Source organism: Amyelois transitella, chromosome 11 (assembly GCF_032362555.1).
Source record: "Amyelois transitella isolate CPQ chromosome 11, ilAmyTran1.1, whole genome shotgun sequence".
In the NCBI taxonomy this organism is placed as follows: Eukaryota; Metazoa; Arthropoda; class Insecta; order Lepidoptera; family Pyralidae; genus Amyelois; species Amyelois transitella.
In genome coordinates, this window is record NC_083514.1 from 7,118,433 (window position 1) to 7,146,215 (window position 27,783).

General features: G+C 35.6%; 2 protein-coding genes, 1 long non-coding RNA gene and 2 pseudogenes across 3 annotated transcripts; 3 read left to right on the forward strand and 2 right to left on the reverse strand.

Moving 5' to 3' along the window:
• Window positions 1-1,949: 1,949 nt before the first annotated feature.
• LOC106134960 (cysteine synthase A-like) lies at window positions 1,950-3,328 on the forward strand. The gene has a single exon (XM_013335114.2). It carries the CDS (start codon window positions 2,115-2,117, stop codon window positions 3,093-3,095), a length of 981 nt encoding a protein of 326 aa, XP_013190568.1. The 5' UTR covers window positions 1,950-2,114; the 3' UTR covers window positions 3,096-3,328.
• Window positions 3,329-16,008: 12,680 nt separating this feature from the next.
• Window positions 16,009-17,380, reverse strand: LOC106134967 (cysteine synthase A-like). The gene has a single exon (XM_013335122.2). It carries the CDS (start codon window positions 17,144-17,146, stop codon window positions 16,166-16,168), a length of 981 nt encoding a protein of 326 aa, XP_013190576.1. The 5' UTR covers window positions 17,147-17,380; the 3' UTR covers window positions 16,009-16,165.
• Window positions 17,381-18,545: 1,165 nt separating this feature from the next.
• LOC132902228 (uncharacterized) lies at window positions 18,546-20,173 on the forward strand. The gene is made up of 3 exons (XR_009657061.1): window positions 18,546-18,686; window positions 19,565-19,718; window positions 19,882-20,173. It is a non-coding gene; the product is annotated as an uncharacterized LOC132902228 (long non-coding RNA).
• A 1,716-nt stretch (window positions 20,174-21,889) lies between these two features.
• On the forward strand, window positions 21,890-24,257 carry LOC106135018 (juvenile hormone esterase-like; annotated as a pseudogene).
• Window positions 24,258-24,617: 360 nt separating this feature from the next.
• Window positions 24,618-27,662, reverse strand: LOC106135016 (juvenile hormone esterase-like; annotated as a pseudogene).
• Between the last annotated feature and the right edge of the window lie 121 nt (window positions 27,663-27,783).

Genomic DNA, 27,783 nt, shown 5'->3' on the forward strand with positions numbered 1-27,783 from the left:
CTATAAATCAAACATCAATGGTTTACTTTGTAAAAATATTTTTATTAGATAATTTGTTTTCAATTGTGATGAGTTTTATCTGTCTCATCCATGATATCACTTTAAGTGCCTACACTAACAAAGTTCATTTTGTCTGATAATAATGTTCAATTCAATCTACATACATACATACATATGGTCACGTCTATATCCCTTGCGGGGTAGACAGAGCCAACAGTCTTGAAAAGACTGAATGGCCACGTTCAGCTATTTGGCTTAATGATAGAACCGAGATTCAAATAGTGACAGGTTGCTAGCCCATCGCCTAAAAGAGGAATCCTAAGTTTATAAGCCTATCCCTTAGTCGCCTTTTACGACATCCATGGGAAAGAGATGGAGTGGTCCTATTCTTTTTTGTAATAGTGCCGGGAACCACACGGCACAATTCAATCTCTTATAAATTATACAATTTATATGTTTATAATAATCAGTGTTGTGGCGTACACTTTACGTGGGCCACATAGACTAAGCTATTGAATAAATCATTTGCGAATCTATGCAGTTGGACTGCATTCCGACCGCGGTCGAACACAGGGATTTCGAATAGAATTCCACAAAGTTTGTGTTTAGCAACTAAAATAGATAAACTATACATTGATTAACAAAAAGAATAAATATTAAAATGTACAAACCATCTAAATAAAACTAAAATAAATCTAAATATAAGTAATAAGGAGATATCATAATACCTTTCACAAAGATACAGCCAAATATAGCGGTCCCAGTATCTTAAAATATAATTGTGAAAATCATAAAATTGTGAAATTTTCAATGTTTACCTACATTTACTCCATAGAAATCGTAACAAGACTAAATAACTTTAAATAAAATAAGTCTTGAATTAAGTACTCGTATAAAAATATTTTCTTTATGTGGTGAAATAAGTGATCACTGTTACCTTTTTAAGATAAAACAAATATTCGACCAATTTTATCGTTTCAGTACTATCTGATGGATCGTTGACATGCAGATAAGGAACAAATACACAGTAAAAACCATGCTATAAGAAGATAACGCTCGATGTGATGTAATTTTACGAAAATAAATCTTAAATCATATTTACTACCACGATACATACCAGTTTTTGCACGTAATGGTCGGTCATGCATTTCAAATCGCCGCGTCCTTCCTCCTAATTTAGGGAAATGTCTGAACTGACAAAACTTTACGAAAAGAATATTAACTGAATGTTTCTTCTGACATAAATCTACAAATCTACTTGAGGTTTGATTTTGATGAAATGTAAAAGGTATGTAGGATCTGTTTATAGAATTTTTAAGTTTGTGAAACAAGTGACTTTCATAATTATGAAAAAAAATGTGAAGTCATATTTCGCGACGAACAACTAGTTCTATACGATGTAACAGAGGATAGATGTCAATTGGTGAATCAAATCTATTTTTGTTAATACGTAGACAGTCGTGAGGTGGCAAGTCAAGACTGCTAACAATAGCAGGCGTTATTTTTTTTTTATTAGCTTCTTACTCAACTCTAATAGAGTATATCGACAAGCCAGAGGCGTAGCGCAGCTTGTCATAGTGATCCAATAATGCGACTTAGGGTCAAGGTAACTCTTTAACGATAGTTGTTTAATATTTTATCTGACACCTTAACCTTACTATTTGGAAAGTGTCTTAAATGTCTCAAAATATTTCACCTCCATTCCAAATGAGCCTTTTTATCCAATGTAAACGATATTTTAGAAGATTTGCGATTAGAATTATTAACATCACTTAAGCATGTGTTTATCTCTGATTAATAACTCATTTAAATGTCCAGTTAAGTATGATCAAGGAAAACTGAATTATTATCAGTAACCTTCATTAAATAATTGTCATTTTTATTCGTTCATTAACAGATCGCCATTGTTACTTGACGAGTATTTAAATTAACAACAAACAAGTATGATCAATTTGTTAGTCAGTTTACTTATCGAGAAAACACACGACACTCGTGCGGTGTGCACTCTCAACTAGTCGACCCTCACTAGCCAATTATTTATACGAACGCCGAGGGCCACAAAGCGTCAGTGTGTTTTTTATACGGCGTACATACGCAGCAATAAAAGAAGAATCATGGCACCAGTGGACGGAGTAGACAATGAGATTAAATCATCAGCCTTGGACCTCATCGGCAATACACCCATTGTCGCTCTCGACCGCATCTACCCAGGGCCCGGCCGCATTCTTGCTAAATGTGAGTTCATGAATCCTGGCGCCTCGATCAAATGTCGTTCATCACTGCACATGATACGGAAGGCGAAGGAATCCGGCGAGCTGAAGCCAGGACAACCAGTCATTGAAGTAACGTCGGGTAATCAGGGATGCGGCCTTGCTGTTGTGTGTTCAGTACTGGGACATCCACTCACATTGACTATGTCCAAGGGTAACAGTGTGCAGCGAGCTATTCATATGGAAGCTCTAGGTGCAAAGTGCATCAGAGTACCGCAAGTAGAAGGGACATACGGAAACGTTACTCTGGCAGATGTCCAGGCCGTTGAGGAAGTTGGTTTAAAGATTGTCGAGGAAACTAAAGCATTTTACGTGAACCAGTTTAACAATGAAGGGAATTCTGAGTCTCACTATTTGACTACTGGCCCTGAGATTTGGAAACAAACGGGACAACATGTTGATGTGTTCTTGGCAACCGTTGGAACAGCCGGTACGTTCGCTGGAACTTCGAAATATTTGAAAGAGAAAAATCCCAAATTGTTATCATTTGTAGTGGAGCCTGCTGGTTCTGAGCCAATCAAAGGTGAACCAATTACAAAGCCATTGCATCTGCTACAAGGTTCTGGGTATGGATGTGTTCCAAATTTATTTAAATTTGACTTCATTGATGGGACTGTGAGCGTAACAGACGAAGAAGCAGTTAAATATAAACAACTTATCGGTGAGAAGGAAGGACTTTACGTCGGATACACGAGTGGTGCTAATGTTGCTGCAGCAATGAAACTCCTGGAGTCTGGTCGTGTGCCCAAGGATTCTTGGATAGTAACTACTTTAAACGATACCGGATTGAAGTATACACCTGTACCAGAAGAATTAACCCATTAATTTAAACTTTTGTTGTGTTTTTCATATATTAAATTAATGATAAGAATATTATTAAGCCAAGCAGATAAACGTGATTTTTAAGTCTTGATGGCTGTTGGTTCTGTCTACCCCGCAAGATATAAGATATAGACGTGTTTATGTATGTATAAGAATATATTTTTGTGCAATGTACAATAATAAGTATACACAATAGTGCGACAACCAGAAGATTAATAAATCAAAATTTTGAAACATCAAGTTTTTATTTAGAAATATTAACATAAGCATAAACTACCAATTTTTATTATTTTTAACATACCTAACGAAAATCAGTAAACCCAAACATTTTCTTATCTATGTAATGTTATCATATCCATCCATTTGATAATAATATCTAATATTATTCGTAAAGATGTAACCTGTTATACAATTTTATATTTTACTAGCTGTGCCCGCGACTTCGTCCGCGTGGAAAAGTTATTATGGGCATCATTGAAGCCCTCAAAGATGAATACTTTTCCCCGTTCCTTTTTCACATTTTCCATTATTTCTTCGCTCTTAATAATTGCAATGTCAAGCCTTCCTCGATAAATGGTCTATTCGACGCAAAAATAATTTTTCAATTCGGACCAGTAGTTCCTGAGATAAAAAAAGCGCCGTGTGGTTCCCGGCATCAATATAAAAAGAATAGGACCACTCCATCTCTTTCCCATGAATGTCGTATATGTGTGTATGGCATAGGCTTATAGACTTGGAATTTTTCTTTTAGGCGATGGTCTAGCAACTATTCAAATTCTTTTATTAAACCAAACATCTGAACGTGGCCTATCAGTCTTTTCAAGATTGCTGGCTCTGTCTATCATGCAAGGAATATAAACGTGATTGTAAGGATGTTTCAAAATTAAAAAAAAAAACTGGTCATTACATACTTGAACAAAAACATTTAGTTTCTTATGCAATGAAATCATTAAATACTTACCTACTATAGGTGTTGTACGTTGAAGTTTTTGTGTTGGCTGCTGCACGGCTCCAGCAAAAAACCATGTGAATAAAACCGCGAAAATCACTTTAAAATTAATACTTATCTTTGCTCTAAATTAATAATACCCGTTTTGTAACCTTTTTAAAATACTCGTACCAAACTTTATTGCTGAATATTTCAACCACTAATTACTTTCCAAGCCAAAATGTATATGACCCAAAAACAAGTCTATAAATAACCCTTTGAAATCAACAAGCCGCTGATATTCGCTCCAGGCAACATTCCAAAATGACTTAACCCAAATCAGGGTGCAAATAGTAAAAAAGTTCACCTAAGCGCCAAAAAGCGAAACCTTATTTCGCATTTCCGATTAAGTGGAGCGCACACCTGCCGCTTAGTGTCCAAATAAAGATATATCTCGTGAATTTGAAATGCTGAAGTCATTATTATTAGGACGTCAATTTGTTCTCTGTACAGATTATTCTGAGTTGATTTCATATGTGAATCGTCATCATGCATCACGCTTCAGATCCGTCCGCCCGTTCACCGTTCCGTTTGGTTCCCGTGATCATGATTGTTGCTTAAGGTGCGAACTACATAGTTCATTAGTTCATTAAGCCGCCTCTTGACACATCCAAAGGTAGCAGATTTATAGAGTGTTTTATAGAAATTTCTTTTAACCAAATACCAGGTTTCGTGTGTGGTCAAAAATTTAAAAAGATTAATTAAAATTGTACAGGCATCTTCGTCTTGCTGACTTTATTGCCTAAATTACTGCTCAGGAAGGCTTTCGAGACGCTAATTACCTTTATTCAATTAACGAAGGAAATCCATTATTGACGCGTTCTTTCTCAGAAGGTGTCCAGCTGCAAGATCAATTAGAAATAACTCATTACATCGCAATTTTAATTTTGGGTGCCCAGTCAGTGCTGATTTAGGGTTGGTACAGACTGTAAAGTATGAATTAAAATTATTTAAAACTATATTATTCTACAATTTTTTGAAGAGAACAGTTACATCATAAATTAAGCAAAAACAAATTAGTTATTTTTATTTATTTTTTATTTGGCACAGCATAGTATTGTTTCCAATAGTTTCTGTCATGTAAAAATCAAAGGTACTTTCGTTATCTACCGTGAAATTTGCGGACTAAAATAAATAAGTTATACCTAATTTTAATTACTGATATAACAAGTTGTAAATACTCCATTGAAAAACTTCACAATCTGGACTTCCTGACCGATTGAAGAAATACTCAAATAATTAGAATAACAAACTGACTGTTCAACCAATTTAAGGGCCAATTTTATATTTTTTATCCCGACTCTCGCCTAGAGCGGTCCAGACAACAAATACTTTGGCACAGTTTACCAAAAATGCCAAACGAGTCGGTGTAAAAAACTCAAGCAACGCCCATCTAACGATCAGATTTCTTAGGATTTCTTTAATCATTGGCAGCAGGTGCGACTGCAGGATAGAACATGTATTTTTTACTCATTCTATATTGGACATATCCTTAATAGGTTGTTGCGAAATCGCGAAGCCGCTTTGAAAGTCGTTAGTTTTAAGTCCGGGATATCAGAGAATAATTTCTGAGAATTGCATGTCTTGAATAAATCAAGCACAATAAGTTAACCATTAAATTATAGATAATAAATAAGACATAAATAAATATATACGAGACATTCTACATATATTATACTCGTAGGAATGAGTGTGGAGTGAATCAGAAACCCTGCCGAAGCGACAGCTGGTTAACAAAAAATAAACTCTATTTGATTATTCTGTATTATTCAAAGCTTACAATCTAGACATTCGTAGAAAAAGAAAGCAGCGAAAATAAAGATTATAAAAAATATTAAACAAAATATTCTAGAGAAGATTTAAATATTTGAGAGTCTATATCATGGATTGTGATCTTCGACTATTACTAAGATTTGGAACTAAAAGATTTGCCGCCAACTTCGTTTTTGCGGCATTCGACGCAAAATTATAGACATTTCAGTTTACGATTCAAATAAATAAAAATAAGGATTTTACAATCATCACAACCGGTAATTTTGAACGTTTGAAACCATTAAAATGACCACCGGTGACCCAGGGATTCTGGTGGCAACAAAACAAAGGAACTACTTATTATTATTATCACTTTAATAATATGAAGAACACGATATATATAACACTGATATTTATATTACAGGAATTTATTTGCCGAGTATTAAAAAAAAATATTTTGATTAATGATAAAAAATGTGAAAGAAAATAAAAATGGGCCTAAACAGTATTTGATTTTTCATAGTACTTTAGTCAAGAATATTTTACCACCAATTTTATTTTTATATTTTCAGCTTCGTCACATATTGATTTAGCCCCTTGTTTGACCAACAACACATTAAATGGCCATCCTTATTTGCGGAGATCTGCCGTTGTTTGCTCAAATATTAGCAGACGTGAGATTGGCGTCTCGAGAAGGTTTAGTAAAAATAAAACGCAATATTATAATCATGTCTTTATCCTTTGTGAGGTAGACAGAGCCATCAGTCTAGAAAAGACTAAAAGAGTATGACACAGTAATGGCATTGGCATTCGAATAGTGCTAAGTTGCTAGCCCATCGCCTACAAGAAGAATGCAAGTTTATTAGCCTCTCCCTTAATTGCCTTTTACAACATGGGAAATATGGTGTATACTCTCTGTCAAGAAAGTATCGGGAATGGATTATTTATTTATGGTTCCAAATTCAAATTTTAGTTTTTTTTGTTGTTGTTAGATTGGCACAACTGTTTTCCATTTTGGCGCGGAGTTTGAGTTGCATCTGTTGTTTACATTAAATACAGTGCTATTTTTAGTTATATCATATCTAGTGTGTATTGCTAATTTCATAATGGATAAAAACATCGAACAAAGAGTTTGTCTTAAATTTTGCATTGCCAATGGAATATCGTGTTCGGAGTCACTGAAAATGTTACAGAAGGCTTACGGTGAATCGACTTTATCAAAAACTCGTGCTTATGAGTGGTACAAAGCGTTCAAAAGCGGTCGAGGTGTGATGGAAGATTTGCCTCGCTCTGGTAGGCCATCAACGTCTGCAACTGAAGTTAACATCGCAAAAGTGAAGGAAATAGTGACTGAAAATCCTCATTCAACTTTGAGAGAGATAGCCACCGAACTTTCTGTATCTCACGAGTCGATCCGTACCATTTTAACTAATAATTTGGGTATGAAACATGTTGCCGCTCGGCTAGTCCCAAAAGACCTGAATTTTTTTCAAAAACTCAATCGCATGAGAGTCGCTGAGGACATGCTAGAACGAGTCAATTCCGACCCAACATTCATGAAACGCATTGTTACTGGTGACGAGACGTGGGTTTACGAGTTTGACATGCAAACTAGTCAACAAGCTTCGGAGTGGCGCCTTCCAACTGAACCGAAACCGAAAAAACCACGCCAAAGTCGTTCAAAAGTCAAAGTCATGTTGACTGTTTTCTTTGACTATCGCGGTGTTGTGCACTCGGAATTCTTGCCGGAAGGTCAAACGGTAAATAAGGAATATTATTTGAGTGTTATGCGGCGTTTAAGAGAGCAAATCCGACGAAAAAGGCCAGATTTGTGGAAAGAAAATTCTTGGATTTTGCACCATGATAATGCACCTTCGCACAAGGCCATCATTGTGAACGAATTTTTAACCAAACACTCAACAAATACCATCGAGCAACCACCATATTCACCAGATATGGCTCCAGCCGACTTTTTTCTTTTTCCTAAACTCAAATTACCACTTCGTGGCACCCATTTTCAATCGGTAGAAGACATAAAAGAGAATTCGCGGCGAGAACTGACCTCAATTCCGGAAACAGCGTTTAAAAAATGTTTTGATGATTGGATTATTCGTTGGCGTAAGTGTATCGTTTCTAAAGGAGCATATTTTGAAGGTGATAAAATAAATTTGGATGAATAACAAACAGTTTGTGTATTATTGATCTTTTCCTGCTACTTTCTTGACAGAGTAGTATGTGTGTAGTATTTTAAAGTGTCGGGGACCACACGGCACTACAAAAGAAAATGAAATACGCGTGCTTATTAGTATGCTTGTTATTTAGTTTTATTATTTTCAGACATTCCTTGGCATTATATCTCAGAAAGAGAAATAGATGAAAGCATTTTGGCAAACGAGCGAGGAAGTCGTAATCGATGTTTTACGACATATGGATACTCAATCCAGGAGTGTGGTTTCCGGTTGAAACGAAAAGAAATACTTTAACGTAAGAATTCATGTAGTTATAAAGATGAGTAGGTTTATGAATACACCTCAATTAACCAAATGGGATCAGGCAGGCAATAATATACTAAAATTATCTGAATATTTTCACACCATAAGAAAGAAACAAAGAGAAGTTACTATAATATTTTTATTCTATAAATTGCGTCAAAAAACCTCCTATTTTATGGCTTTGAAATCAAAAAGATAAAAGAATCTATCGATGACCATTAATTATCGTGTCAATCCAAAATCACCAGACAAACAGACAAACAGAAACTTCCCGTGAACGTGAGATACGGCCGCATCCACGAATCGGTGTAATCTGTGTCAATATTGACGAAACAGTATGGGAACCGCCCGTGTGCACAGGTGGCCGTCCTTACATGTACACTCTGTTTTTACCAGATAACTTAATCTTACATCATCCTGCATTTGACCGAGGTCTGTTCCCTGAGGTGAGCTCTCAAATATGATCACGATCACTGAATATAGAAAGAAAAATCTTTATTACAGATTTTAAATTCACGAAGATAGTTCATAGAAACAAAACATAAAATAATTCTATTATAAAGCCATACAGCTGAACATGGCCATTCATACAAACATAATATCATCTCCATTAGATAACTAGCTGTGCCCGCGACTTCGTCCGCGTGGAAGTCGGGGGGACGGTCAGGCGGTCACGCGTATTAGAAAGAACGCTGGTTCGCCGTATTAAATATTTCGCTGCAAATTGCTTATAACGACTATATCTCAAAACCTATTCGTCTGAATGGCAATTTTAGTCTACATGAAAAGCCGAAAGTAATAAACATATTTATTTGGATAAGGATTAATACTGAATTAAAGAAACTTGGTTTCAAAATAACTTATGTTTATAATGAAAAAATAATCTTAAAAAATGAACATAAAAGTGGTTATTGTAAGTAAACCTTAAGAGATAGATATATGCTCTCGCGGACTTTTTTGTGGCAAAAAATGAGTACTTCACATCTTTAGTACATTGTTTTACTATTTCTTTGTTGGTTTGCGCGTTTAAACAAACAAACAAACAAACAAACAAAACAAACTCTTCAGCTTTATAATATTAGTATAGATTTAACAAAGTGGAATTCGGGTCAAGTTAAATTTAAGGCAATACTTACCGCAGAAATAAATTGGTCAATATACTTAAGTACTTCTACATGGATCATAAGATCGATTCTAAGGGATCAGTCTAACACAATATTTTAAGAATTTTTCAGGTACTTAAAGTTAAATTACACGCAATTACCAACACAAAATATTTTAGTACTTTAAGATTGTATATGTAAGTACATACATACGACAATATAAGGATATGTATCAATAATACACGATTTTGCGCGTTCGAAATCGATTTTTTTTAAGACGACACCTTTTCTGAAAATGCATACTCGAATAGCAATTACATATTTTACAGTATTTATTGCACACAGTCGCAGCTCACGAGAAAATGGACATTTTCCTGCGCAGGTGGCGGCGGCGCAGATTTTCTGCGTCTAATGAGCGCACCTGCACCAACAGTACCGATTTTACTAGTTTTTGCATCATAATGACGGGAGCTTCCTGCGTCGTTAAACTTATCGACTATCGACTAACACTATTAAGATTCAAAGACAGGGTGAGAAATGTGACAAATAAAAGCGCGAAGTTTTACTTCTTTGTCTCATCATGAATTTTTTAGCTTCGGAAACCTTAAGTTCACTAAAACCAGGATGACGTACCGTGATACTTAACATATTGGTAGATTGATTTAAAAAATATTTACGCTCAAATACATTCCTAATACAAAATGCCCCAGAGATTTTGAAATGAGTAGGACGGAATTATGTTTACACAAGTTTTAACCTAATCCAACTTATAAACTTGCTATGGAAAATATTTTTAAAAATCTACATACTATCACGTCTTTATCTCTTACGAGGACGACAGAGCTAATGATCTCGAAAAAAGTGTTAGTCCACATTCCGATCAATGGATCATAATAAAAAATCTATTTGGTATCAAATAAGACTTGAAGTTTGCGAGTACACGAAAGTCAAGCAGGGACGTAAATATTCCGAGTATCAGTAGATTCTTATAAGAATTATTCCGTCTTTCACTGGCTTCAATTCAATGAATCAAAACCCTGCACCGTGTTGCAAATAATAAATTATTTCAATAAGAATGCAAACTTTACGAATCAAAGCTAATACGTGATTGGACGGCGTCGGCAGGTGACCACGTCGCGGGCATTACTCCGAGTTCCTATTAGAATCGTGTTAGAACCAATACCGTAATTATTATACACTGGCGGGCAGGTGCACCTTTATCTATTTACTTGAGATAACGGAAGTCGGATCCCACATTCACTTTGTATTGTTCGACTTATTTCAAGAGCTCTTGTGGAATGGAAGAAAGAGAATGACAACAAAAGCTTCAACGCTTAAAACAATAGTAAACATGGTAATAACTTAGAAAAAGTGGTCAATAGTCACAAATGAAATTATGTTCTTTTTTCTGAAAGGATTTATTTTTACCTTGATAGCTCTCCAAATACAGCCTGTTATCCAAAAGTCTCTATATAGTAAGTAAAGACAAGTTTTGTTCGGAGAGAAAACTTGTTATGAATATACTACCCATTACTCTAATCCTTTATGGAAAATAACAAAACTCTCTATAACTCCATCAGATGTTGTTACATTTATATACTGTTGACAAAAATACCAGCCAGAATCAAATAAACGAATCGATTACCTTTAAAATGTCCACCATTCTATTTATATCACGTATAAATAACAAACCATAGAGAGTAAGAACAACGACCTGTTCTTCCGTAAGTCAAGAGCCTCATATCAATAGATTTAAATAGTTCGCCAATACTTAACAACAGGACACCAGCGCAACCGGTGCAGCCAGCCCATCAATCGATATATATAACTATATTAAAGAATCGATATAATACACTCGTTCTATTTCCCGCCAGAACACCTTTATGGCGAAGGCTATGTACCATCTAACGCTTTTCTAACAGCTGCCACCTGTCGCGGCCTTTTTAATCTTGTTACTTACCATACCTTATACGTACTCGTCTAGAATTACTCCATTACTCTGTTCATAGATCTAAGAAAACGGTTAGAAGTCATATTTAAAACAAAATCGTTTTACGTTTGGTTTTCTCGAGTTAAAAACTTGTGAAGGAGAAAAAAAACTTGGCCTTTCCCGTCAAACGTTTCCATTTAGGTACACTCGGCTTGTATATTTCCATAGTTACCTAAGTTTTAATTAAAAGTCAATAATTTTAAAACTTGTAGATCACTTATGTAAGTACATACGAGTATTTTTGTAGGTAATTGTTTAGTTGTAATTCTGAAGTTAAATCGTACAAAAATGCAGTCACATTTTCATATTTCCGGATTCATGGTATATAATACCTGATTCATTTTTATACGTACAAGATGACGATGTAGGTACCTTCTTGTAGGTACCTTACAACGTACGTAAGTACCTTCTACCCATTCTCATTTCTATGTGCGGTCATAGTCCTGCGGTTAATAGACGTGATTTGAGCGTTAGAGCCGCGAGCGTGGAGTACCCTGGCTCGTCCTGTCACCTGCGCCTCCGCATTCCTCGTCGTGATTACAACCACCTGTGCCAGGATCCCTGTTTACTCAACTTATCGTCTAATCTACTATACTTGTTTGACTTCTAATTCTCAGATTTTTGATACGGTGTATTTAGTACGATGTTATGTTGATGTTTAATACGAGTATCATGTAAGAATTAAAAAAGTAGCTAAGTGGAGGCATTGGTAGGCAGTGGACCTTCTTTCTCTCGGGTCACAAAAATATTTGTAAAAACAAAAATGTGAAATACTTTCTACATTTTCATAATATTCTTGCCTTTCTGATGGATGGACCTAAAAGATGGCCTTATGGTTTGCGACACATACTCGTTAACCCTTACCTTTTCTCTTTGAATGTTGTAATAGGCGACTTAGGTAAGTATATCAAAAGCATTGAATACTAGTGAACCCAAAATGCACATAATCTCACGACGAGCACAAAATAATAATTTGCACTTAGTAGTTAGTAGTACTTGCTGCTAGTTCGTATCAGGCAGACTCTCTATCCGTTTATCAGCTCATGTATACAAACTTTGCCAAATCTTTTAAAAGTCTCTAAGGGATCGCTGGTGTTGAAGTAAATGAAGAGAAGGTAAACGGGAATCAGCTATAATAAGAGAGAGAGTGGGAATTTTTGGCGAAAAAGACCATAAATTATTTTTTCCACGTCTTACTGAAATTTAATAACGTGACATTGCTCTACTTATTATTAAAGGATTTTCTTGCAACATTTACTTCGAACAGGTAGGTTTATATAAATCATCAGTAGGAGGTAAAGAGGCATTTTCGATACTTGAGCACCTACGTTCGAAGAAAAAAGAGGATATTTTTCATGGGCAATGAGATCAACGAGACCAATGAGAATTTCTTCCTCGCACTGGTAGCAAGCAGCTGTTCATAAATCTGTGATAGTGGACGCGGGCGCAGCTGCCGAGCCTTGCGTAATGGAACAAAACATGGAGGGAACAGCGACTATTCCATAGACAAACAAACAGTACTCTGTGATCAAATTACTACTATCTTCTCTTAACAATTTCAGATAGAGAGTCGCTTCATGTTAGAACCTGACATACGCAATGCAGGATGGTGGACATGACGTAGGTACCAAGCTCCTCTCTTATGAGGTGAGAAGGCAATCGGGACAAACATTTATTATATACTACAACTATTAAACCTTTGCAACTAGGACGCCTTATACAATAGGTACTAAATGTCGTTAGCAGGTATTAATTGGACCAAAAACAAAAATACACATAATAATATATTTTGAAATAGTGGAATTGACATATTTAAAGGTCACCACGATTATGACGATTTCAGAGATCTTAAATAGGCCTTTTCTGTACTTTCCTTGTATTGTGTAAATGTCTTCAGGCATTTGATATTGTCGCCGATTGCAATGCGCCGCTAATGTACGGATGTTTATTAGTAAATGCTGCCTGAGGCTTCAATTATATTACACCATGTGCCTTAGCGACGTAAATATTTTAAATAGGGATGGTGGCAAGTTGAAATATGTATTATCTGCCTATTCATCCAGGAAGAGGCGGGATGTAGAAAAAATTAGAATGCAAATAAAAGAAACACAAACATTAGGATACTAAAATTTGGTAGGTAAATAGGAGTCTAAATTATTATTTGATAATATTAAGAAGCTTAGTGTGAATAAATTGTCCTTGCCTTGCAATTTGACAAATCTGCAGATTTTTTGACTTCTAAGGACTACAGGAGCAAAGTTTCCGAAAAACCCTATCATAAGTAAAAATTATCAAATAGAGTGGTTGGTTCGTTACTAAGCAGATAATGATATGATTCTTGATCGACTCATTGATTGTACATTTTTGAGCGTCGATGAGGACCAATGAATGTAATTACCAAAGGTCATTCTAATGCACTTTAAGTTTTAAATGACTTTTCACTAGTAGGCTTTTTTTAGCTTATCGCGACTTTTCAGACCTTATTCTCTACTAGAATCGAGTAGGACCCTTTGGAAGGACCATGATATGTAGCGGCATGGGTCTACTTGTCTATCACTACCTGTGCCCCCGACTTCGTCCGCGTGGAATAGTTATTATGGGCATCATTGAAGCCCCCAAGGATGAATAATTTTCCCCGTTTTTTTCGCATTTTCCATTATTTCTTTGCTCCTTATAGTGTGATGTGTGTGTGATTTTATATAACCTAAAGCCTTCCTCAATAAATGATCTATTCAACGCAAAATAATTTTTCAATTTGAACCAGAAGTTCCTGAGGTTAGCGCGTTCAAACAAACAAACAAACTCTTCAGCTTTATAATATAAGTATAGATTAAATATGACTGTTATTATCCTATAGGTACATATAAATAAACAATCAACATGATTTAGAAATTGCCCGTCACTTGTAAAATAACACCTGAAAAATAAATAAGTATCTCAACATGTCGACCAGACTCCAGACCAGACTGAAACAGTAATTCAAACTTAGTGTTAAATAAATTAATATTTTATACGACGATAGTGTTGCCGTTTTTCACCTGCCCTGTGACACATAATTTGTCGCCCGTGCACGCGACTTTCTCACAAACTATAGAAAGTATGGGAAATAAACCTGACTATTTTGAGGAAAAACTATTCAGAATAACCTGATTTTAGACCTGGTTGCGTCCTCGCAATTCTGGAAAGGAGCACAAACTCATTTTAGATCATGGATCATTCAGTTGTATAATTGTTCAGTATTCGCGTTAACAGCAGTATTTAAACCTGTGAATCATGCTTTTCCTTAACCGAATCGAACCTTAACAGCTATACTTATTTCTGTAATATAAATATTTTATGTCATAAAATGTCATTCTTGCATTGACTTCTTGGCAATCCTATAATACATACACAGACGTAGTTAGAATGTAATGATGGAAACTGACACTAGGAATTACTGTTTACAAATGTAATTGGTAAGATAATGTATTGCATATTTCACATGATGGCGTCTCAGAAAACGCCTCATTATCATAATCATTGAGCCTGGATTCATCATTCTTCATTTATGTCCAGTTTACTAAGCCAACTCTTATTTTAACTTAAATTCCATTGACAGATCCTACATACATTTAAATTCAAAATGTATGTAGGATCTGTCAATGAAATCTAAATCAAACCAACGGTTCATAAGTTATTGTGTTACAAACATACAAAAATGTACTTTCGCCCCAAGTTGATTGTAGACCATTTTCATTTAGTTAATTCTGTGCTCATGTTATTTTTGTTATTCCACTAAATGGGACGACAGTCATTTCATTACGGCTTCTAATTTAATGGTGTAAGAAATATTTTAACTACCATAAAGCTATTACGGCGCGGCATGCAATCACACCTGCGCTTGTAATTACTCGTTCGTCTCCAGTTCGTGGACATTTTTATTAAATTGAACTGCTACATTCCTCACCTCACCTCGACTCAGTTCATGAGGTGATATGACGAAAATTTTCGAAGCTGTGAAATGATTACGAAGTTTTTAAATAATCATTACGTTGTTAAGTTGACTGAACATGGCTAAAGTCAAACAAATCAGATTAATTTGATACATACATATAATCACGTCTATATCTTATGCAGGGTAAACAGAGCCAACAATCTTGAAAAGACTGATAGGCCACATTGAGCTATTTGGTTAAATGAAATAATTGAGATTAGCCTATCCCTTAGTCGAGTTTACGATATCCATGGGAACGAGACGGAGTGGTCCTATTCTTTTATTGGTGCCGGGAACCACACGGCACAATTTTGATATATATATATATACATATACATATAATCACGTGTATATCCCTTGCGGGGTAGACAGAGCCGACATTCTTGAGAGACTGATCGGCCACGTTCAGCTGTTTGGCGTGGTCCTATTCTTTTTTCTATTGGTGCCGGTAAGAAATTACGGCCAGAAGTCTTTGTCTAGCATATTTAAATTTGTTCATTATTTGTCCCGTGTTTATTTGATTTTTACATCGTTTTTTTTATGTTTGATTTTTTTTGCAAGTAAAGTTCATGCCGACATGTCATAGTAACAACAACATTAATAAAGAAAAGAAGTACATTCAATATAATTATGCTTTTATGTATTTAACTTTAAAAAACCATATCACTTACTATCATGTAACCAAGGCGTACAAATACATAATAGGAGTAACTTGTAAATCTGTTAATTGATAACAATCGGAGGAATAGATAGTTAACATGATCTCACTGCTGAATTACTTTGTCAATTCTTCTGGCACTGGTGTATATTTGAGGCCAGTATCACTAAGCGTGGTTACTATCCAAGAGTCCTTAGGGACCCGACCAGACTCCAGAAGCTTAACCGCTGCAGCAACATTAGCGCCGCTCGTATACCCCACGTATAAACCTTCCTTCTTGCCAATTAGTTCCATATATTTAACTGCTTCTTCATCTGTTATACTGACAGTCCCATCCATGTCATCATAATTGAATAAGTCTGGAATCCACCCATATCCAGAACCTTGAAGTAAATGTAAAGGTTTCTTTATCGGTTCACCTTTAATAGGTTCTGAACCAGCAGGCTCCACAACAAAAGATAACAATTTAGGATTTTTCTCTTTCAAATATTTTGTAGTTCCAGCGAACGTACCCGCTGTTCCAACACATGCTAGGAATACGTCAACATGTTGTCCGGTCTGCCTCCATATCTCAGGTCCAGTAGTCATATAGTGAGCTTCGGAATTTCCCTTATTGCTAAACTGGTTCACATAAAATGCTTTGGTATCCTCAACAATCTTTGTACAAACTTCTTCAAGGGCTTGAACATCTGCATTAGTCACTTTGCCATATGTCCCTTCTACCTGTGGTACTCTGACACACTTAGCACCAAGAGCTTCCATATGTAAAGCTCGTTGTACACTGTTACCCTTGGACATAGTGACTGTAAGTGGATGTCCCAACACCGAACACACTACAGCAAGGCCGCATCCCTGATTGCCTGAGGTTATTTCGACGACCGGTTGTCCTGGCTGCAGCTCGCCGAATTCTTTTGCTTTTCGTATCATGTGTAATGATGATCGACATTTTACAGAAGCGCCAGGGTTCATGAACTCGCATTTAGCTAAGATTCGGCCTGGTCCTGGATGTATGCGGTCGAGAGCAACGATCGGTGTATTACCGATGAGTTCCAAGGCTGATGATTTAATCTCATTGTCTATTCCATCCACTGGTGCCATAGCGAAATAATTCACACTTAAAGCAATTCTTGTAGTCAGGAAGGAAAAGTTTTATAAACTCATCTGTCTAGCGAAGGTCGTTTCGATCTATGTGCTTGTTCTACGAGTGAACTTGCCCGACTAGCAAACAGCCTAACAATATTAGCAGATGATGCATGGTTACTAGTTATATATGGCTTTGTCACTCACAGCGTGGATACAAGCAATTGATAAGTGACCGTTGTAAACATACTCGTTTAATTTAAGTATTTATCAACCAGTACTTGTAGCAAGTAGGTATGACGTTATTTATAATCGCACTTGTTACACGTTAGACATGTTAAATAAAAAAAGATAAGATTTGCAGATTTACGTCTTTTTTACCTATGGCGTTTTTCTACCTATGGCTAGGTATATTTTTTATTGTTTATTTCCAAATACATCATACGTATAATATGATCCTGATTACCCCTCTTTCCTGGAACACTACATGTGTCTCTTTGCCACGACCATTTTTTTTTGTTTCATGCAAGTTCGTCGGTAAAGGGTACTTTTGACCTGACCTTTCACCTAAATGTTTCCATATCTGCATTTGAGTGCGTTTGAAATTAATCTTCACGTTTATAAGCCAGATGTGGTCTCAAATGATGCATGCAAGCTTTAATATTCACTATTTTTAATATTCACTCTTGCCTAGAAAATCTTTAAATTTTATGTAAAGAGGAACGGAAAGAGAAGTGGAAATTCTAGATTTAAGAACATCAAAAAAATTAAAAGATTTAAAAAAATATTAAAAGTATCGACATCCACAAATAGGTGCCTTGTCGTTCGATGATGAGCTGTTCCAGGCTCCAGCGCACAAAGTGAAGCCTGTAAAAGACTCATAGACTCGCTACCAGTCGGTGATGTTCAATGCTCTGCAGCCAGCTCTAAATACTTCGTCGTCAATATGTCTTCTTTCTATTCCTGCCATTACATTAGGAATAGCTTAACAATCAATGATTTTAACCATTGGAAATAAGCTATTTGAAATATTGAATTCCGTACCTATCTATGTAATACGTCCACCAAATACTACATCTCAATAAAGTCGCATGCATGTCAACAAATTACATTATGTTTGCGCCAACTGGCAAAACACACAAAAAGTGCAAATAGCCTCCCCTCGGCTGCGCGTGATTATGTCACGAGTGGCAATTCGGTGATATTTAGCTTGCAATTTTAAAAGGATCCTGTTGACTTAAAATAAACCGTATCGCATATCAATATAAAGACTAATCTCTAACTTCTAATGACTGTTATCTCTATTGCTACCACGCAAACGAAAATTGAACCCTAAAAATGGGAATATAAGTCATAACATACGATAACATCTTTTATAGCTCAGGAGCTATTAGTTGAAGACCTACCAGATGTCAATGCGACTGGTCCATTGTTAACAAATATGGGTACAATTGTGAACAATGCGCTACATTACTTTATTTGGTGGAGGCAAGTGTGCGAGTGCGCCAAATGTCGAACGATTGATAATTGGGGTGCTGTTCGAAATTGGTGGTAAAAGGTTATGATACTTTATTGAATTGCATTTTATAACTGTCAACGTCTACTCATAGTATTTGTAGTTATGTAGTCTTCTCACACCTGTTTGTTCACCTATTGAAATTCTAGACAAAGTATGTGTAGGCCTGCGGAGTAAATCAAGAGTACTGCTGTGAATAACCTAGTAGTAGTAGTAGACCTAATAAGGTGAAAAGTATATATTCGTAATTACTGCGTCAGATATTTGTACATGCCGTGTGCCGTGCCGTGTGGTTCCCGGCACCAATAAAAAAAAGAATAGGACCACTCCATCTCGTTCCCATGGAAGTTGTAAAAGGCGACTAAGGGATAGGGTTATAAACTTGGGATTCTTCTTTTAGGCGGTGGGCTAGCAACCTGTCACTATTTAAATCTCAATTCCATCATAAAGCCAAAGAAAGTTAAAGACTATTGGCTCTGTCTACCCCGCAAGGGATATAGACGTAATTATATGATGTTTGTATAGGCAAACGCCCAAAAACTTTTCCAAATCTTGGCATGGCGTATTTCATCTTTGTAGTAAGTTCTTATATCAAAATCAGTTCATGTCAAAACTTGAACCTGGGGCGTGCGTTTTGATAAAAATGCTAAAACCTCACCTTTTTTATAGAATTGTTGTTTTTTTTTTTGTGTTTCAAATTCCTTTATTATTGTCAGAGTTTTATAAAATACCATATGGCCAAAATTATAACTCCTCTCTTTGTAAAATTTTGTTTGTATTCTTAGCATCGTAACCTATCGCAGCCTAATCCTATTTATTTTCTTTCAATGTTCCAAAAAGCAGTCGATGCTTGTGACCATTGTGGATATTTTAAACTAATTGAACTGAAAGATAATTTATTGTCCTTTGTGCAACAACAGCCTACACACTGGACGTGGTAGTGTGAGAAGGATAGCGATACGATACAATTCGACATTAGACAAAGAAAGATACAGTCGGCACTCTGTGGGAATCAAATCACGCGCAGTACCGTGAAAGGATCCCGGGACGATTGTATGTACAGCATGTGTACCGGTAAATATTTTTTCTTATAATTGATTTTTCTAATTGTTACCATTAACCTTCTCCGTAAGGGATAAAGACGTAATTATATCTTTACACCTAGGAGTCTTATCTTTAGTGTTGGTAATATTTAGTTGAGCCTGGCAACACTGACAATCCTCTCCCTTGTTAAAAGGCGATCTGTCGTGTACTGCAATGGCTATCTTTCTTCTGCGACGATCATCGATGGGACAACACGCTGTTGGATGTCTTATTTGTACTACAGGACAAGGAACGCGTAAGAATGTTGTGACAGTGTAGCTTCTAATATTATATCTTTTAAGTCTTCAGAGGACTGATACATTCAGACATGACCAAAGACCATAGCATAGCATGGTGGGAGGATTCTTCGTTGTATCTCACAAAATAGGCGGTAGTGGGGCCCGTTCGTAGCCATGTTTTAGTATAATTTGTCCACAATAAATGTAAGCTGGGGTTTATAAATATAAGGTTATGTAGCACACATATACCCTTGAGTACAACTAGCTTGTTTTTGGAGCATTTTTTTAAAACCTGGTTTTGGAAATAGGTCAAATAGTAGACTTTGTTTCAAAATGCTTAAAAAGTAGAAACTAAGCAACAACGTTCTTTTGTTTTTTATTAAATATGGTTTTACTAAAGACTTTAAAATAACTGTTGGTAAAATATCATAGCTATCAGTAATACTGCTATAAGATGGTAAATGGTATGAAGCTTTATGTGTACTTTATGAATCAAATTTTATAACAAGAAAAAACAAACTTTTTTCACAAAGTAAAATCTGTAAAGAGAACAGAGCATGCTGTATGCAGTCGTGGGCAGGTTCGGATGCACCTGAGTATTTGACACCGCGACTCGCTGGCGCCGACGCTAGGCTGCTCTACTCTGTGTAAGCCAAGTGTTGCGCTTACAATCTCATAGATGTTACAATTGAAATTATGTCTGCAGCCATTTAATGAAGGATCTTAACGAAATATATTGTTTTAATAAGCAAAAAACAGCTATGAACATACTGACAAAGTTAACTGTACTATATTAACTTCTTAAATTTGAAATGCTTATTATTATAAAAATTAATATTAAAGGCACTATCTACACTCTACACCTCACACATACACATGAGTTTTCTCTCACAGATTTAAGATGATTATAGCAAGTAACAATTTTGATTAAAAATACGTTACAAGATAAGTTAATTAGTAGCCACGACTTCGAGAGCATCAAAAATAGCCAGATTTAACCGCGGGTGTCAGTCGATTAAAAATTCAGGTTAGACGTAAAAGTAGGTACCAAACTGATTTTACATTCAAATATAATAAAATAATTAGGTATTGATTGTAAAAAAAACTAATAACGACTTTTAAAGTCATCATTAACAATTCCAAGAAGTACTTAGATGCAAAGGTTTTTTTCTCCTTGACGCTCAATGCCTTGACCTCGAACAGCCAAAAAGATAATATGTAACTTTAAGTTCTTACTTGACAAGACATCCTAATACTAATAGGAATAAATTAATCAACTTAGATACTTGACAAGACGATCATTTGATTTAAGCCTACAAGTAGCACTATCTATACTTTTTGAACTCATGCCGCCCACTCGGCGAGTGGTGTCGTGGTCCATAATGTTATTAGCGCATTGCTCGATCAGAAAGGTTACACGAGCAATAGAAGGTAGGTATGTACTATACTTGCTTCGGTTAGGCGTCTGCGTCCCGCACCAAAACATTAAACTTTATTGTCCGTGGTACGCTATTATTGTACGTGGTGCTTTGGTAGGAATTTCGAAATATATATTTCCGATTTCTACTCGTATGGTCAGACCTTAAGGGTCGGTCAGACCAAGTTCAAAACACAGAATACTGGGCTAAGAGTACAGACAATACATATATGAGTTTTCACGTACTGTCCTTTGTGCAAATAAACAAAAAGTAGGTATATATTATTATAATGATGATGAGCGTGGCCTGCTGATCACTCCATAGAAATTTTATTTGTTTATTTTATTTATATCACAGAAATCGTAGTAAAATAGGACTATTGTTTCGATTTCTGTAGTTTATTTACTTTTAAGTTTTTTTAATGTAGTTTTCAACATATGCGTTAAATGTAATTGACAAGAGAGATATGATATCTACTATATATATTTTATATCTTTCACGTACACTGATTAACCGTCCATTGATATTTTTATCATTCTAATCGATAGACTTGCAAATAAAATTTAATTAATAAAATAATCATTTTGAAATACAATGACAACTGTGACAGTTGATCAAGGTGTGCTCAAAGGAGGGATATCCAAGACTGAGAGTGGATTTCAATATTATGAATTTTTAGGAATTCCTTACGCCAAACCACCCATTGGAGAGTTAAGATTTAAGGTAATTAATTAAAATAAATATGTTTATTTTAATATGGATATCTTATCTAGATTTTTAAGGGAAAGGATATCCGTGTGTCTGAAGAAGTTACCGTTGACTGTTGGCTAATTCTGATGACTTACGTTGAGGTAGTCTCTGCCTACCCCTCCGAGAAAGAGGCGTGATTTTATGTATGTATGTATGTACGTTGGGTAAAAGTTTCTTACGAATCTACACAAGTTTTAAAAATGTTTCATTGTTTATGTATTAATTGTAAACAACTCTTTTAACATCTGTATCTATCACAGAGTCCTCAACCTCCAGAAAAATGGGATTACGAAAGAGATGCCACAACCGCTCCTGTGGAAAATATTGCAACGCAAGTTGACTTCGTTACTGGACAAATAACCGGCAGTGAAGATTGTCTGTATTTGAATGTATTCACACCTAAGTTGCCTTCGTCAAATTCGAATCTATTGCCTGTTATAGTCCATATACATGGTGGTGGGTTCATTCATGGTAATGGCACGATTAAGGGTGAAAATGGACCTGACCATCTCGTGGAACAAAATGTTGTGATAGTGACAATAAATTACAGATTAAACGTTTTTGGCTTCATGTCCTTGGATATTCCAGAAGCAGCAGGCAATATGGGCCTTAAGGATCAAGTGAAAGCCCTGGAATGGGTAAAAAATAATATTTCAAATTTCGCCGGAAATAAAAATGATATTACTATAATGGGAATTAGTGCTGGATCAGCATCAGTGGAATACCTTATCTTATCGCCCCTAGCAAAAGGACTTTTTCACAAAGCTATTTTAAGGTCAGGATCTGTTTTTAACCATTGGGCTATAAATTACGACATCGTAGCACTCACTGTTAAATTAGCTCAGTTTACCAAGGTTCAGCCCAAGATAGAAGAGCAATTTGTGATTTTCTTATGAAGATTCCGGAAGCAAAATTAGTGGGCGCAAGTTTCCAAATTGTTGAAACAAGCGTAACAAACAGAGTATTTTTTGGGTTCGTACCAAGCATTGAAAAAGATTTTGGTAATAATGATTGGATTTTGACCTCAAATCCATACAAATTATTTGAAGAAGGAAAATTCAGCAAAGTGCCTGTAATAAGAGGTTTTTGTAATAGAGAATGTTCGTTGATGAGTATGATAAAGCCTATTTCTATGAGGAACCTGATTGAAAGGCAAAAATTTACAAACCATTGGTCGTACAATGTGGATTCAGATGATGATGAAAAGTACAACAAACAATTTCGCGAAGCATACTTACAAAATATCAAACCGAGTGATTTAGATGATAAATTTGCCGAAGATTTCTTTACTGACTATGATTTTGCTGCTGGTATTGTGATAGCAAACAAGTTAACAGTACAGCATAAAGTTCCAGCATATTTGTATACATTTTCTTACGGTGGACATTTGAATATGTTCAAAACATTGTATGGATTAATGAAGGATGGGGCTCTGCACGGAGATGACTTTACATATGTCTTCCGCCACGACAAAGTTAAATCGGACAGTAAACAGGATATTGAAGTACGATATAGAATGACAACAATGATAACTGAATTTGCGAAAGCTGGGTATATTTCTATTTTATATGTTGGATAAAAGCAGCGAGTTGAATAACAAATTTGAAGCTTCTTCCTATTTCAATTTCAAACAAACGGCTTTTTAGTACTAATTCTTTTTACCATTTGCCGTTAAATGTCAGGTTAATAAATATGAGAGATTAACTAGTAACAGGATTTGCCTACGCTCTGCTACGATCTCTTGCCTAGAAAAAAGATCTACCCAACCAGCCCCATTCGCGTTGTCAATGATGTAACATAAACCAATTGCTATATTCTTCATTAAATGACAAGTCTAAAATATTTTTATCTTATAATGGATTTGTTTCTATATTTTTTAGAAATCCTACTCCGGGTCAAGACGTGGTACCAGTCAACTGGCCTGTTTATACAGACGAGTACTCTCGCCTCAACATCGACACTGAGTTGCACGTCGAATCGGACTATGAACCTCATAAAATTGGCATCTTTAGAGATATAATTGGAAAATACCATCGTCTATAATTAAACCAAGATATAAATATATGCAATTAATGAATTTATTATTAAAAACGAACAAGTGCAAGTCGGACACGAGCACAAAGGTTTTGTGTTTGATTTCGAACGTTAAAAAATGTGTACTTATTTACTATTCTAATACATATATACATTGATTCATATACCTGGTCACGTCTATATCTATTGCGGGGTAGATAGAGCCAACAGTCTTGAAAAGACTTTGAAGGCCACGTCTATACATTGTTTATTTATAATGGATAAAACTACAAGGATATTATAAATCCGTAATTATAATTTATTTATTGTCACAGACGAATAAAATTTAAGTTAAAAAAAAACAACGTAATCTTATTATTTAAAAAAAATCAGACAAAATACACTCATTATGTCGTTACAAAAATATAAAATATTGGTTTTTATGTCAGTATAATTCAAATAATTCATGATTCTTGAAATCTCGGGCGTAATTAATTAATTTTGCTTCTTGCTGTAGAATGTATCGTATAGCATCTTGAATAAACTTGTTCTTTCGGGATAAGGTTCTTGCTTCATATATAACTTGTCATCTATTACCAAATACTTCATTTTTGTTCCTATTGGTTCCCAGTTAGTAGAAATCACATCGTTTATAGTTTTAGTCGGAACGCTGAAATCATTAAAGAATGAAATTAAAACGAACGTATGTACCTACTTATGCCATCTTTTTCATAATAAATTCTAAAGCAAAGCAAAGCGCTGAGCTACTGAGACAGCTGGGGATCGAAAGATAGTTTTTTCATTTAGCCATTTTTTTAACTTTTAAGTTATCATTTATTTTACATCTAACTTACAAATTGAGAAATCCATAAACAGAAAATAATATAAAATTAAATTTACCCATATTTAGCAAAGTTAGTCCACATCTCTAGCATCCTTTCTTTTACCAGTTTATCGGTTTCGGTAACAGTCACAGAATCAAGGATGGCCGATTTTAAGATGTAACCACCGTCATCCCCGTGACACGCTCCTCTTCGAACTATATTTAGTTTCTTTTTTAGATAATTTAAACCGCCATCATAAGCGAACTCATATAAATAAACCGATGGGTTGTATTTTGTCATCCATGATGCAGAAGTATATATTCCACCAATAAAATCAACATCGGAGAAAAAATCAATCGCAAAGCCGTCGGGTTCATCGGTTTGATTCCTTTCTAAGTATACATTTTTCAATCGCTCAGAAATTTCTTTTATTTTAGATCCGTCTATTCCGAAAACCTCAACAATAAAATCCACGAAATTATTTTCTTTGACAATTTTCTCAAGAACAGCACGGTGTGCTATAGTATCAATGAGAAGACCTTCCCGCGTACAGAATCCAGTAATGAAAGGAATTTTTTCAAAGTTTCCCGCTCTTATAATATCGTATGGTGATTTATCTAAAAAGGCTTCCCAATCACCCGGTTTTTCTATCGTTGGTACAAAACCAAAAGTAATGCCACCTTGATGTTTTTCTTTCGACAATACCGAAATAAAAGTCTTAGTTAAATCCTCAGTTGACATTTGCAATAGATACCGTAGCAATTCATCATCATCTTTTATTTCTTTTCCCTTTTCAACCGGTAGCTTTCTGGTTAGTTCTTTCACTTTAAAATTTTGAGCCCAAGGCAGCAGGGTAGAGCCTGACTGGGCAATAGCTTTGTGAAATAAGCCTTTAGCTAAAGGAGATATCATTAAATATTCAACTGACGATCCACCAGCACTAATACCAAAAATGGTAACATTGTTGGGATCTCCCCCAAATCAATTTATGTTTTTCTTCACCCATTTGAGGGCTTGAACTTGATCACGCAGTCCCATATTACCAGTAGCTTCTTTTCTATCAAGACATAGAAAGCCAAAGGGTCCCAATCGATAGTTTATTGTGACAACTACTACATTTTTTTCAATCAGATAATCAGCTCCATGTCTAGATTCATCAGTTCCATTACCAAAAACAAATCCTCCTCCATGAAGGAAGAACATGACGGGCAGAAGTTCTCCAGGAGGTAGTTTTGGAGTGCTGACATTCAGATACAGACAATCTTCGCTTCCTACGACAGTACCGGTAAGCGAGTCAAATTGAGCACATATATTGCAATTCTTTGTAGCATCTTTCACACCATCCCACGATTCTGGTGAAACGGGAGCCTAGAAATAAAATACTGATTGGATTTTTACACACATATAAATTGAGCCGACTGTAAGTACTTTGCCGTTCACATGCTGGTTTATAAAGTATCACATGCTGCCTTGAACGAATCCGATCTTAAAAGTCTTACTGTACAATCAAAATACGAAGAGAATATTAAGAGAAAAAAAAGAGAGAGATTACTTACCGAAAACCTCAACTCTCCAACTGGAGGCTTTGCATATGGAATCCCTTTGAATAAAGAAAATGAGCCGCAATTCTTCCCTTGTAGCTTCCCTTGTTCTATTTCTACAATGGGGCCCGACATCATTCTTACCGCAAACCTTAAAAATACATTTGCCTTTGAAAAAAAAGTAATTATCGTAGAATAAATCTTATATATTAAATTCTCGTGTTACAATGTTCGTTCCCGTACTTCTCCAAAACGGCTTGGCCAATTCTCATAAAATAATTTTGTGAGCATATTGAGTAGGTCTGAGAATCGGCCACATCTATTTTTCTACCCCTTAGTGATAAGGGTTGTCCACCCTTAATATTTTTTTTAACTAGAAATTACTTAAAAATTATTTATATGGCAACACAACGTTTGCCGGGACAGCTAGTATACAAATTTAAAATAGTGTTAAACGTCATGCGTCCGTCATGGTGAAAACTGATCTAGGAAAGAATTTTGATTTTGTAAAGGACAAATTTATGAAAGTGGCTTAAGCATGTGTTAACTACCAAATAGCCCCAGACTTTAATTTACCCTCAAAATAAATTGTTTGTGTACATAAAATATATTTATCAATTTATTGAGGGCGTACAATACTCTCACATCTCTGCGTGTTCCCGGTTGCACCCTCCACAGAAGTGTTACGGGGCCCAGGATCCGCCTTCTGAAACCACTAAACTAATTTTGATACTTCTTTGTTTTGTCATGTAACTATTAACCTGTGTACTGTATAGGCTTTAATCCATTTTGATTGGTTTCCGCCATGTCGAACCCATCGTCTAATTCCATGAATACCACGCGAACAAAGTCGCGGGTGCCAGGAAGGAAATAATATTTTGTTTATAATTTTATACATTGATACAAACTAAAGATTCAGAACCTACACCAAGCACGTTATAAGAAACAGAATTAAAAATTATGTAATTAAAAGGAATAGATAATATAAAATAGCTAAGTTTAATGATAATAAAATAAAACTAACGTTACTACGGCACGAGCGTGCTCACTCACCACGCTAAACGACGTAACTGCGCAGACTTTGGACTTCGACTATGCATTTGTGTGACACACAGATTATCTGATTCTGGTATCGCCGGCGGCGAGCTTGCTACGGATCAAATAAACAAGTTACGTAATTCAATCAGAATAGAGAATATACTACATGTATTCTTGAAAATGCAAGTACCGTCTGTACTAGCGTAACTAGATAGTGTTTTTATTCAGTTTTA